The 14,472-nt window shown below is 41.1% G+C and overlaps 1 protein-coding gene across 1 annotated transcript in view; it reads left to right on the plus strand.

The window, feature by feature from the left end:
- Positions 1-4,133: 4,133 nt before the first annotated feature.
- The window catches only part of DYRK4 (dual specificity tyrosine phosphorylation regulated kinase 4), a 36,082-nt gene continuing 25,743 nt past the window's right edge, over positions 4,134-14,472 (plus strand). Inside the window, exons 1-3 of the mRNA XM_078074087.1 lie at positions 4,134-4,214; positions 4,911-5,027; positions 5,749-5,887. Of these exons, the coding sequence (XP_077930213.1) occupies positions 4,194-4,214; positions 4,911-5,027; positions 5,749-5,887 (277 nt within the window). The 5' untranslated portion in view covers positions 4,134-4,193. The remainder of the gene's footprint in view (positions 4,215-4,910; positions 5,028-5,748; positions 5,888-14,472) is intronic.

The following is a 14,472-nucleotide window of genomic DNA, read 5'->3' on the forward strand; positions in this document are numbered from 1 at the left end:
CCTTCTGATATTACCCCTCCCCTCAGGAGTTTTGTTTGTCTTATTAATATACTTATTTAAGAACCAGTTTTAGACTTGCAGAGAAATTGAGCAGATAGGACAGAGTTCCCATATACCACTACATATGCCACACCCAGTTTCCCCTATTATTAAAATCTTATATTTGTTGTGGTACTTTGTTGCAATAATGAACTGATACTGATACATCTTTTTAGATTTTTAAAATTTATTACTTATTTTAGAGAGAGAGAGAGCATGCATTCATGCAAGTGTGGTGAGGGACAGAGGGCAGAGGGAGAGAGAGAGAATCTCAAGCAGACTTCCTGCTGAACACCAGAGCCCGACATGGGGCTCGATCTCACAACCCTGAGATTATGACCTGAGCCAACATCACAAGTCAGATGCTTAACCAACTGAGCTGCCCATGCACACCATTCTTATGTTTTTAAAGATTTTTTAAAATTTAGATAGTGATACATTTTTATTTTTTATTTTTATTTTTTTAAAGATTTTATTTATTTATTTGACAGAGAGACACAGTGAGAGAGGGAACACAAGCAGGGGGAGTGGGAGAGGGAGAAGCAGGCTTCCCGCCGAGCAGGGAGCCCGATGCGGGGCTCGATCCCAGGACCCTGGGACCATGACCTGAGCCGAAGGCAGACGCTTAACGACTGAGCCACCCAGGCGCCCCGATAGTGATACATTTTTAACTAAACTCCACACTTTAGGCAGATTTCCTTGTTACTTAATGTCCTTTGTCTGCTCCAGATTCCTATCTCAGATGTCACATTACATTTGGTTGTCATGTCCCCGTAAGCTCCCTGTGGCTGTAACAGTTTCTCAGACTTTCGTTGTTTTCGATGACCTTTACACCTTTGAGGAATGCTGGTCACATATACTGTAAGATGCCTTTCTATGGGAATTTGTCTGTTTTTCTCATGATGCCATTGGGGTTGTAGGCTTTGGGAGGAAGCCTACTTGAGGGAAAGTGCCATTTTCATCAACCATATCAACGACACATACTATCCACATGGTTTATGGTTGCTGATTTTGACTAGATTACCTGGGTAAGGTAGTGTTTGTCTGGTTTCTCTGGTAAAGTTGCTTTTCTTCCCTCCTTTCCATGCTATACTTTTTGGAAACCAGTCACTATGCACAGCTTAAGGAGTGGGGAGTTGTGCTCCCCTCCTCTAGTGTGGAATGTCTGTATAATATATCAGGAACTCTTCTGCATGGGAGACTTGTTTCCTCTCCCCTATTTATTTCTTTATTGAATCATTTATTTGCATCAGTATGGATTCATAGATATTTATTTTAAACTTTGAGTTCTAATCCAACACTACTTTATTTTGTTGCTAAAATTGTTCCAGATTTGGCCATTGGGAACTCTTTTAGTTGGTTCCTGTGCCCTTTGGACACACTCTCATCAATGTGGGGTTTTTTTTTTTTTGAGCCCTTCCTTATTTTATGTCACTAGGAAATACTCCAGGTTCATCTTGTGCATTTCCTGACCCAGTCCTAGAATCAATCACCTCTCCAAGGAGCCTTGGTTCCTTTTACTGGAGAATGGTATTAGAAACCAAGTTGTGAGTGTTAGGTATGCTTGTTTCTATGGGGGTGTTATTTCTTTTAGGACCTCTAAAGCTAACAAAGCAAAGAAATGTGTGTGTGTATGTGTGTGCACAAGTGCATGCATTAACCCTTGCATATACACATATCTATAAATTTTTCTATATGTAACCATTTTTAACTACATTGAGTTAAACATGAGCTCCTACTGATGTCTCCAACTCTAATCCATTATCACATGGTGGTAATGTTGATAATGACCTTGATTATCTACAAATTTCCAATCCATCATGGGAAACCTGGTTTCTGTCATCTACAATCTATTTATTTAGTCATTTGATTCCAGTATATATGTATGGCAGTATCAGAATTGTTAACCTCTCAGACATTTTGTTTTGTTTTATCTTCTCTCATGTTAAATATCCTCAATGCTTTTTAGATTGCACATCATCTTTTTAAAAAACTTTTTTATTGTTATGTTAATCACCATACATTACATCATTAGTTTTTGATGTAGTGTTCCATGGTTCATTGTTTGATTGCACATCATCTTGCTCATTCTCCACCAGTTCTGAGTCCATGTTTTCCTTTCTCATGAGAAATACCAAAAAACCGCTCTCCATTTTACAAAAGAGGAGAATTACTTCTAGCAAACACTTACCTTGCCATATACAAAGCACTGGTTTAAGAGTTTTGTGCACATGAATTCATTTAGTCCTTATAACAATCCTATGAGATTGGTACTGTCATTATCTCTATATTACATGAGGAAAGGTTGATAACTTGCCCAAGTTCAAACAATTAATGAATAGTGGAGCTGGGATTCAAAACTAAGGTCTGATGTCAGAGTTCATATCTGTGATTATTATTTTATGCCACATTGTTGCTTGAAGTGTCTTTCTGAAGTACTGCTCTGCATATGTAACACCCAGACTTTCAAACTGTCAGTGGTTCACTATTGCCCATTAGATAAAGACCAAATATCTTGGGTTAGCATTCAGTGCCTTCCACAATCCAGTGTACCCTCTGCTCCAGCTTAGACAGCATGAGAAGTGAAGACCCTCAGAGCATTCCCAGATACTGTTTCACCTAATGAACACACTCTCTACCCTTCCTCCCAGATAAAGCCCAGACCAAGCCACACGCTTTCCACAAAGCCTCCTCACATCCCCCCGGCAGACTGCATTAACAGTGATCTCTTCCTTCTTTGTTGACACTCATTGTTCATGTCCTTTGCTTGGTATTTAGTTATGTTTTGTTAATATACTTTTCATTGGTCTGTCCAGTCTCCCCAATTTGTTCTCAATGCCAGCTTGTCATTGTTGATGACTATTATAAGTTTTAATCCCCACAGACTTATTTGATGAGAAGTTGGGACTGTAGTATTTGCTCAGATATCATCATTGTCCATTCAATAGACAATAGACGATCAAATCCTGCATTAGTATATGTTAGCCAATTAAATTAGTTTGGTCTAAGGCCATGAGCCATGCTCTATGCAGCTCCTACTCCCTCAGATATTGTCCCTATTCTGGGAGGTCAAGGTGGCCTATTCTACATAGTCCCCATCATTATAGCTCTGTAGAGGGCTTAGCTGTGCTAGGTGATACTAACTTGAAGTACTGTCTCCAGTTCTTATTTCAGTGTGGCCGGTATACCAAGTTTTACAGGGGTGGGTCTGGCACCAGCTGTGTCTCAGATAAATCTCGTTCAGTTCCCTAATAGGGTGCTGGAAGAAGGAGAACCCACGAATTCTGCTTCAAAGAGAATAACCTAGATTCAAACTGTAGCCTGTTTTTGCTAAACTTTAGTAATTTCAGTGCCACCTTCATGGTTTTTACCATGTCTACTTAATGCTCACATTTTTTTAACTTAAATTTTGGTCTCATTTTACATAGTAAAATTATAGGTTTAATATGCTGTAGTTTTTCAAATTAAAATAAATGTATATTAAAATAAATGTATAAACATTAGATAACCGTTATCTTGTATCACACACAATTACGTCACATACTTTCATGGTGTGCTTGCCACCCTTTGGGGGACACAGCTCTGCTGTTTTGGTCTTTTCCTCCTGACCCCTTTCTAGATGTGAAGTCTCTTCTGATCAGGTCACTGGTGTTCAGACTGGGCTCCCATATTTTAGTGGGTTCCAATAGGGCACCCTCAGAGCCACTCTGAGGGTAGAAAGAGTCCCTGGACAAGACTATGGGCATTTTCTTTTCTTTGGAAAGAGCAGCTCAGCTTTTATTTCTTCCCCTGTCCAGGGTGCCTAGTTAAGATTTTATTTGAAGAAAGGGTTCTATGGATTTTTTTAAAGTATGAAAACCATAGGACAAGTCAATCCAAGATAAGCACTGCCAGAAAGACCACTTGTTTTGATATGCATTCATTCATACATTCATTCAGTACTTCTCTAGGCCTTTCTTAGCTCTTCCTAGCTTTGGCATCAAGAGAGCTGGCTTCAACTGTATTTTGATTGTTGTAATGAAGCAAAATATGTCTCAATAGCTTGACATGATAGCATGCTAAACACTATTCCAATACTGTTCTACTTGATCTAGGTTGAGAGTAAGCCTTTGGTTCAAGCCCAGAAGTCACCTTCCAAGATCAAGAACCTCAGAATGACTCAATTCTTGCCTAAGGTAGGAAGTGATGCTTAGTGTCTTTTCTCTAGGAAAGGTTGAGGGTAGGTGGGTGGCCAGAATAGCTTTTCAGAGGCATTTTTCATCAACTCAGCATAACATGATGCATATACTCTATCCACATTACCATGCCTCATCTCCACACAATTTTAAATGTTGCTATTCAATGACAGACTACCTCTCTTGTAATCAATCAATTCATGGAGACAGGCATCCAAGTGAGGTTAAATCAATAATGTAGAAGAAATGCAAGCTTATGTTGCACCAAGGGAGATGTACATTGTATAGCAGGAAGTGCTTTCCCATATTAGGGTGGTAAGATATTGGAATGATGATAATAATGGCTAACACTTATGGAATACTCTACATGAATTGCCTCATTTACCTCACAAAAGCCTTATGAGGTAGATCCCATTTTTGTCCCCATGGTAGTGATGAGATAATTGAAGCTTAGAGAAAGAGTTGTGTGACTTATTCACGATCTTCAGTTATATGTGGTGGAGCAGGGAGTCAAACCCAGAGCTCATCTGCTTGACCACTCTGCTTTTCTCTACAAGAGCTTTGAAAATAAATTTAGACCTGGATTTGGTTCAGACTCATTCTTGCTGTGACAGGGGAGCTGAGAGAAATGACTCCCTGGAGACATAGATTTCTTGCCTGAGGCTTCTGCACCTTATCCACTTTTTCCTTATATAGAATCCAAACACCAGCATTACTTCACTCCCTTTTGTGGATACCAAGGGGAAGAAGAACATGGTTAACTTCCCACACATCAGCAACAAAATCTTGCTAAAGGCACCCCTGCTGTATCAGGTGAGTACAGGGCAGTGGACATGGCCCTGAGCAGGCAGGTCAAAGACTTTGGTCTGGAACCAGGTTTAGAAAGGCCAAGATGGTGGGAAAAGCACAATGTCACCTGAAGAGTTGGGTTCTTGTCCTGTTCTCACTCTTTACAGTGAATGTAAACCTTAGCAAATAAATCACTGACTTTCTTTTATCTACAAAATGGGCTCTCCATAGGGTTGTCATTAGAATTCATTGAGGAAAAGAAGAATGAAGTGTCATATATAAATAGTAGAAGCATATGAAATGCTTGTTTTCATCCAGTGTCCCCTACTCTTTTTTGTGTAAGGACCAAAAGAGATAACATAGAAAAGTGCCAAGTTAAAGAGGTATTATAGACACATAAGTTCAAGGGTTTGTGCCCTTGGGCAAATCACTTTATCTAGTTAGGAAATGACCTTCTCAAGAGCAGTAATAAAAAAACTGTTCCCATTTCTTCCCGGAGCAAGATGTCACTGGGGTTGTCAACTGCATAAGGCACTGTGCACAGGCTTCACAGAGAATAATGTGAGTTAGACAGATACTTCCTTTGAGAGGCAGACTGAGAAAACCTAATGTCTGATAATTATCATTTTTCTCCCTGGAAAGGTAGGAGAAGAATCTCTCTGGAGGTGGGTGTTGGTCTGATCAATGGTTCGTGACACCCAAAAGTCTAAGCAGTCCTTTATTTCAAGTCTCTTTGTCTGGACAGGAGAATCAAAGTCACAGTCAGATGCCAGCCTCTGAGCTCCAGGCTTCAGAGATGCCTTTTCATTCAAGCATTAAAACCGAAGATCCCAAGCCAGAGGAGAAACCACCAAGAAAGCACAAGGTGCCTCTGACGGCAGCAGGTATGCCTTTTGGGAAGTAGCAGTGTTTAGTGGGGCTGGTTCTAGATGGTCAAGATGTCATGAGCTGAGCTGAACCAAAGAGGACTAAGCTGCCAGGTGTTAGAGAAGTCAACTAAGGCAACAAGCCAAAGTGAAAGTAACAGTAAGCATCTCATCACTTACTGTGATAGTATAAAGAAGAGGATAAATAGGGGAAAACACTGACTCCCCAGTGTTCCATTTTCCCTGGGGACTGGCACCAGTCCAGGTCAGACGTGTATGAGCTCAGGCAGAGCTCACTGCCTAGGGAGCTGAACAAGCTTCCTGTCATTTTTAAAAAAATTTTTTATTGTTATGTTAATCACCATACATTACATCATAAGGTTTTGATGTAGTGTTCCATGATTTATTGTTTGTGCATAACACCCATGCTCCATGCAGAATGTGCCCTCTTTAATACCCATGACCAGGCTAAGCCATCCTCCCACCCCGCTCCCCTCTAGAACCCTCAGTTTGTTTTTCAGAGTCCATCGTCTCTCATGGTTCGTCTCCCCCTCTGATTTCCCCCCCTTCATTCTTCCCCTCCTGCTATCTTTTTTTTTTTCTTAACATATATTCCATTATTTGTTTCAGAGGTACAGATCTGTGATTCAACAGTCTTGCACAATTCACAGCGCTCACCATAGCACATACCCTCCCCAGTGTCTATCACCCAGCCACCCCATCTCTCCCACCCCACCACCCCCTCCAGCAACCCTCAGTTTATTTCCTGAGATTAAGAATTCCTCATATCAGTGAGGTCATATGATACATGTCTTTCTCTGATTGACTTATTTCGCTCAGCATAACACCCTCCAGTTCCATCCATGTCCCTGCAAATGGCAAGATTTCATTCCTTTTGATGGCTGCATAATATTCCATTGTATATATATATACCACATCTTCTTTATCCATTCATCTGTCGATGGACATCTTGGCTCTTTCCACAGTTTGGCTATTGTGGACATTGCTGCTATAAACATCAGGGTGCACGTACCCCTTCAGATCCCTACATTTGTATCTTTGGGGTAAATACCCAGTAGTGCAATTGCTGGATCGTATGGTACCTCTATTTTCCACTTTTTGAGGAACCTCCATACTGTTTCCCAGAGTGTTTGCACCAGCTTGCATTCCCAACAGTGTAGGAGGGTTCCCCTTTCTCCGCATCCCCGCCAACATCTGTCATTTCCTGACTTGTTAATTTTAGCCATTCTGACTGGTGTGAGGTGGTATCTCATTGAGGTTTTGATTTGGATTTCCCTGATGCCAAGCGACGTTGAGCACTTTTTCATGTGTCTGTTGGCCGTTTGGATGTCTTCTTTGGAAAAATGTCTGTTCATGTCTTCTGCCCATTTCTTGATTGGATCATTTGTTCTTTGGGCGTTGAGTTTGATAAGTTCTTTATAGATTTTGGATACTAGCCCTTTATCTGATATGTCATTTGCAAATATCTTCTCCCATTCTGTCGGTTGTCTTTTGGTTTTGACTGTTTCTTTTGCTGTGCAAAAACTTTTTATCTTGTTGAAGTCCCAATAGTTCATTTTTGCCCTTGCTTCCCTTGCCTTTGGCGATGTTTCTAGGAAGAAGTTGCTGCGGCTGAGGTCGAAGGTTGCTGCCTGTGTTCTCCTTTAGGATTTTGATGGACTCCTGTATCACATTTAGGTCTTTCAACCATTTGGAGTCTATTTGTGTGTGTGGTGTAAGGCAATGGTCCAGTTTCATTCTTCTGCATGTGGCTGTCCAATTTTCCCAACACCATTTGTTGAAGAGACTGTCTTTTTGCCATTGGACATTCTTTCCTGCTTTGTCAAAGATGAGTTGACCATAGAGTTGAGGGTCCATTTCTGGGCTCTCTATTCTGTTCCATTGATCTCTGTGTCTGTTTTTGTGCCAGTACCATACTGTCTTGATGATGACAGCTTTGTAATAGAGCTGGAAGTCCGGAATTGTGATGCCGCCAGCTTTGTTTTTCTTTTTCAACATTCCTCTGGCTATGTGGGGTCTTTTCTGGTTCCATACAAATTTTAGGATTATTTGTTCCATTTCTTTGAAAAAAGTGGATGGTATTTTGATGGGGATTGCATTGAATGTGTAGATTCCTATAGGTAGCATTGACATCTTCACAATATTTGTTCTTCCAATCCATGAGCATGGAACGTTTTTCCATTTCTTTGTGTCTTCCTCAATTTCTTTCATGAGTATTTTATAGTTTTCTGAGTACAGATCCTTTGCCTCTTTGGTTAGATTTGTTCCTAGGTATCTTATGGTTTTGGGTGCAGTTGTAAATGGGATCGACTCCTTAATTTCTCTTTCTTCTGTCTTGTTGTTGGTGTATAGGAATGCCACTGATTTCTGTGCATTGATTTTATATCCTGCCACTTGACTGAATTCCTGTATGAGTTCTAGCAGTTTTGGGGTGGAGCCTTTTGGGTTTTCCACATAAAGTATCATATCATCTGCAGAGTGAGAGTTTGACTTCTTCTTTGCCGATTTGGATGCCTTTTATTTCCTTTTGTTGTCTGACTGCTGTGGCTAGGACTTCTAATACTATGTTGAATAGCCGTGGTGATAGTGGACATCCCTGCTGCGTTCCTGACCTTAGGGGGAAAGCTGTCAGTTTTTCCCCATTGAGAATGATATTCGCTGTGGGTTTTTCATAGATGGCTTTTATGATATTGAGGTATGTACCCTCTATCCCTATACTCTGAAGAGTTTTGATCAAGAAAGGATGCTGTACTTTGTCAAATGCTTTTTCTGCATCTATTGAGAGGATCATATGATTCTTGTTCTTTCTTTTGTTAATGTATTGTATCATGTTGATTGATATGTGCATGTTGAACCAACCTTGCAGCCCAGGGATAAATCCCACTTGGTCGTGGTGAATAATCCTTTTAATGTACTGTTGGATCCTATTGGCTAGTATTTTGGTGAGAATTTTTGCAGCCATGTTCATCAAGGATATTGGTCTGTAATTCTCCTTTTTGATGGGGTCTTTGTCTGGTTTGGGATCAAGGTAATGGTGGCCTCATAAAACGAGTTTGGAGGTTTTCCTTCCATTTCTATTTTTTGGAACAGGTATTAATTCTTCTTGAAATGTTTGGTAGAATTCCCCTGGGAAGCCATCTGGCCCTGGGCTTTTGTTTGTTGGGAGGTTTTTGATGACTGCTTCAATTTCCTTAGTGGTTATAGGTCTGTTCAGGTCTTCTGTTTCTTCCTGGTTCAGTTTTGGTAGTTGATACATCTCTAGGAATGCATCCATTTCTTCCAGGTTATCTAATTTGCTGGCATAGAGTTGCTCATAATATGTTCTTATAATTGTTTGTATTTCTTTGGTGTTGGCTGTGATCTCTCCTCTTTCATTCATGATTTTGTTGATTTGGGTCATTTCTCTTTTTTTTTTTTTTTTTTTGATAAGTCTGGCCAGGGGTTTATCAATCTTGTTCATTCTTTCAAAGAACCAGCTCTTAGTTTTGCTGATCTGTTCTACTGTTCTTTTGGTTTCTATTTCATTGATTTCTGCTCTGATCTTTATTATTTCTCTTCTCCTGCTGGGTTTAGGCTTTCTTTGCTGTTCTTTCTCCAGCTCCTTTAGGTGTAGGGTTAGGTTGTGTCTTTGAGACCTTTCTTGTTTCTTGAGAAAGGCTTGTATTGCTATATACTTTCCTCTTAGGACTGCCTTTGCTGCATCCCAAAGATTTTGAACACTTGTGTTTTCATTTTCATTGGTTTCCATGAATTTTTTAAATTCTTCTTTAATTTCCTGGTTGACCCATTCATTCTTTAGTAGGATGCTCTTCAGCCTCCATGTATTTGAGTTCTTTCCGACTTTCCTCTCATGATTGAGTTCTAGTTTCAAAGCATTGTGGTCTGAAAATATGCAGGGAATGATCCCAATCTTTTGGTACCAGTTGAGACCTGATTTGTGGCCTAGGATGTGATCTATTCTGGAGAATGTTCCATGGGCACTAGAGAAGAATGTGTATTCCGTGGCTTTGGGATGGAATGTTCTGAATATGTCTGTGAACTCCATTTGGTCCAGTGTGTCATTTAAAGTCTTTATTTCCTTGTTGATCTTTTGCTTAGATGACCTGTCCATTTCAGTGAGGGGGGTGTTAAAGTCCCCCACTATTATTGTATTGTTGTCAATGTGTTTCTTTGATTTTGTTATTAATTGGCTTATATAATTGGCTGCTCCCATGTTAGGGCATAGATATTTACAATTGTTAGATCTTCTTGTTGGATAGACCCTTTAAGTAGGATATAGTGTCCTTCCTCATCTCTTATTACAGTCTTTGGTTTAAAATCTAATTTGCCTGATATAAGGATTGCCACCCCAGCTTTCTTTTGGTGTCCATTAGCATGGTAAATGCTTTTCCACCCCCTCGCTTTCAATCTGGGGGTGTCTTTGGGTCTAAAATGAGTCTCTTGCAGACAGCATATTGATGGGTCTTGTTTTTTTAATCCAATCTGATAGCCTGTGTCTTTTGATTGGGACATTTAGCCCATTTACATTCAGGGTAACTATTGAAAGATATGAATTTAGTGCCATTGTATTGCCTGGAAGGTGACTGTTACTGTATATTGTCTGTGTTCCTTTCTGGTCTATGTTGCTTTTAGGCTCTCTCTTTGCTTAGAGAACCCCTTTCAATATTTCTTATAGGGCTAGTTTCGTGTTTGCAAATTCTTTTAGTTTTTGTTTGTCCTGGAAGCTTTTCATCTCGTTCTATTTTCAATGACAGCCTAGCTGGATATAGTATTCTTGGCTGCATATTTTTCTCATTTAGTGCTCTGAATATATCATGTCAGTCCTTTCTGGCCTGCCAGGTCTCTGTGGATAGGTCTGTTGTCAATCTAATATTTCTACCATTGTAGGTTACAGATCTCTTCTCCCGAGCTGCTTTCAGGATTTTCTCTTTGTCTCTGAGACTCGTAAGTTTTACTATTAGATGTCGGGGTGTTGACCTATTTTTATTGATTTTGAGAGGGGTTCTCTGTGCATCCTGGATTTTGATGCCTGTTTCCTTCCCCAAATTAGGAAGTTCTCTGCTATAATTTGCTCCAATATACCTTCTGCCCCTCTCTCTCTTTCTTCTTTTTCTGGGATCCCAATTATTCTAATGTTGTTTCGTCTTATGGTATCACGTATCTCTCGAATTCTGCCCTCGTTATCCAGTAGTTGTTTATCTTTTTCTCAGCTTCTTTATTTTCCATCATTTGGTCTTCTATATCAGTGATTCTCTCTTCTGCCTCATTTATCCTAGCAGTTAGCGCCCCCGTTTTTATTGCACCTCATTAATAGCCTTTTTGATTTCAACTTGGTTAGATTTTAGTTCTTTTATTTCTCCAGAAAGGGTTTCTCTAATAACTTTCATGGTTTTTTCAAGCCCAGCTAGTATCTTTAAAGTGATGATTCTGAACTCTAGATCCAACATCGTACTAATGTCCGTATTGAGTAGGTCCCTGGCAGTCGGTACTACCTCTTGTTCTTTTTGTTGAGGTGATTTTTTCCATCTTGTCATTTTGTCCAGAGGAGAATAGATTAATGAGAGAACACAATGCTAACAGGGTAACAACATCCCCAGAAAATATACTCTAAAGAAATCAGAAAAGACCTGAAGCCAGGGGAAAAGAAAGGGAAAGAAAGAAAAAAGAAAAAGAAAAAAAGAAAAAGAAAAAGATAAAAACAAACAAAAACAGAACAAAACAAACAAAAAAACAGAATGTGATCAAATATGATCAGGCTGGTGCATAGATCAGTGCCACACACTAGAGTTTGGGTGTATTTTGGTCTGTTAGAAGAAAGTGCGTCCCAAAATTTTAAAGAAAGAAAAACTTATATATGTACAAAAATAAGGGTTGATATGATGAAGGGATTGAATATGACTGTAAAGATGAAAATTATAAAAAATTTTATAAAAGGAATTGATAAGAAGTTGGTTAAAAAAAGAAAGAAGAGGATTTTAAAAAAAAGAAAAAAAAAAGGGAGAGAATGTGATCAGGCAGGAGAGTAGAACAAAACCATACACTAGAGATTTAGGGTATATTTTGATCTGTTAGAAGAAACTATCTCAAAATTTTAAAGAGAGAACAATTTATGTATATATATGCCAAAAATAAGGGTAACTACTATGAAGGGAGAGAATATGACTCTAAAAATGAAAAATAAAAATGTTTTTTTAAAAAGGGATTGATAAGATGTTGGTTGAAAGAGGGAAAAAGAAAAATTCCAAACAAAAAAAAACAGTTAAAAAAAAATTAACTTTGAAAGACTAAAGAATCATGGTAAAAAAGCCATGGATTCTATGTGCATTATTCCCCTAGCGCTGGAGTTCCGCCATTCTCATTGATCGGTAAACTTGGTCTTGGCTGGCTGTTCTCGCTGATCTTCTTGGGGAGGGGCCTGTTGCCGTGGTTCCCAAATGTCTTTGCCGGAGGTGGAATTGTCCCACCCTTGCTGGTCCGGGCTGAGTAATCTGCTCGGGTTTGCTCTTGGGAGCTTTTGTTCCCTGCAAGCTTTCCATACAGCTTTGGAGGACAAGAGTGAAAATGGTGGCCTCCCAATCGCCGCCCTGGCAGAGCCGAGAACTTGGGGCCCCACTCCTCAGTGCGCCCCCAGAGAAAAGCAGTCAGTCACTCCCGTCTCCCTGGTCTCTGGCTGCACTCTGTGCTCACCCGGCCTGTGACCGAGCATTTCTATCTCTGTCACCCGACCCCGTGTGGTCTCCAAACCCAGCAGATCCCTGCGGTGCACTCCCATGCTGCTCCTCCCAGGGGAGGAAGGGGAGTCTCCCCGGATCTGCCGCTTGTTGGGTCCCTGCTGGAGGAGCAGTGGCCCGACTGTGCTGTGGATCACGGTTTATGGCAACCCCGAGCTGAGAGCCCGTGCCTTGGCTCTGTCTCTGCAGCCGGCTTCCCCGCTCTGATCCCTGGGAGCTCTGCCGCACTCAGGCACCCCTGGTCTTTCTGTGACCCCGAGGGTCCTGAGACCACACTGTCCCATGAGGGTTCCACGCCCTGCTTAGCCACTGGAGCGATGTCCCTCAGCGGAGCCGACTTCTAAAAGTTCCGATTTTGTGCTCCGTGGCTCTATCACTTGCCAGAAGTGGCCGATGGAGGCCCCCTCCCCCACCGTCTATCCTCCTGAATATTGTCTCGGATTCACTTCTCCACACGTCCTACCTTCCAGAAAGTTGTCGCTTTTCTGTTCAGAGAGTTGTTGCTATTCTTTTCTTTGATCTCCTGTTGAGTTTGTAGGTGTTCAGAATAGTTTGATCCCTATCCAGCTGAATTCCTGAGACCAGATGAAATCCAGATCTCCTACTCCTCCTCCTTCCTTCCTAGGGGAAGAGCTAGGAGTGGAAATGTACTGAGTACTGAGTCAGAGTAGGGCAAGTGTCTTGATGTCTCACTTCTTCCTCTTGATAAGGAGGTCTTGTCAGAAATACCTGAGGAAAGCATCTGAATAGGGGCTTCTGGGTTAGAAATGTAGATGTGTATATGTGCATGGCTGCCCAGGGGAACCTGAGCCCTTGAGCAACTTTTCAGAGAGTTCATGTACTGGCTCTGCACCAATGCTGGTGTGGGGATGGCAGTTTCCCCATGAGCCCTGCCAGGAAGTCTTTGTAATTACCTATGGTTGGGCCTGAAAGATCACACATAAGTTTTTGGCCAGGAGCCCAACTCCTCACAAGGTTCAGAGATTCATCCCCTATTCGAATTCAAAGAAAGAGAACCAACACCCACTGTGCCAACATTATCTGACACTTAGGGCTCTTCACCCACAGCTTTTGAAATTGTTGTCCTTCCTCTTCTTAAACAATCTTAGGAACCACCCACAAGGCAATCACTTCAGTCTTGAGTTAGTTCTGCCTTTAAAGAGCTCATATCTCCTTCCTTGCTCTCTTAGGTCTTGGTTCTATCTTCTGGGCTAAGAATATGCCTTATTCAGCTTTCACATGACTGCCCTTCACACAGGTCTTGTCTCTCATGTCTTTTTTCCTTCTGGCAGTTCCTTCTCCAACTCTTCAGCAGTTTGTCAAATAATGTGGTGCCTTCCCCTCCCACCCCCAATCCCCAGGACTCTCTCTCTCAGCACTCTCCAGTTTATCTCCTTAAAGTTTGAACCCCACCCCACCTGCTGCCAGACCAAACACCAAACACCTGATGGGGTCTGGCCAGAGAAGGGTAGAGAAGAGCAAACACATGTTCTTTCCTTGCAGTCTGAGCTGCAGATTTGAGTGGGAATACCTCCTGGGCCTTTAAAGTTGCACTTAGTTACCTGCCTGGCCCTTGAAGACATTATAGTTTGCAAACCCTCTTGGGATAAACTATTTGTGTAGGCCCAAACTTGGAAACTGCTGCTGTAACTACATACTACTTGACACTAGCTTTCCTCCTCAAATTTTTACCAATGCTGCTGCAACCCATAGCTTTTAGCAAAGGGCTAAATTCTTCCTTTCCCTTCCTTGTGTTTCCCTCCTGATGTATTGAAATAGTACAACACCTTAACATTTATCCTTTACATTTCTACCCTGTGAGATTGAAGACACATGGTCCTTAGTAAGGCA

Source organism: Halichoerus grypus, chromosome 6 (genome assembly GCF_964656455.1).
Source record: "Halichoerus grypus chromosome 6, mHalGry1.hap1.1, whole genome shotgun sequence".
NCBI lineage: Eukaryota > Metazoa > Chordata > Mammalia > Carnivora > Phocidae > Halichoerus > Halichoerus grypus.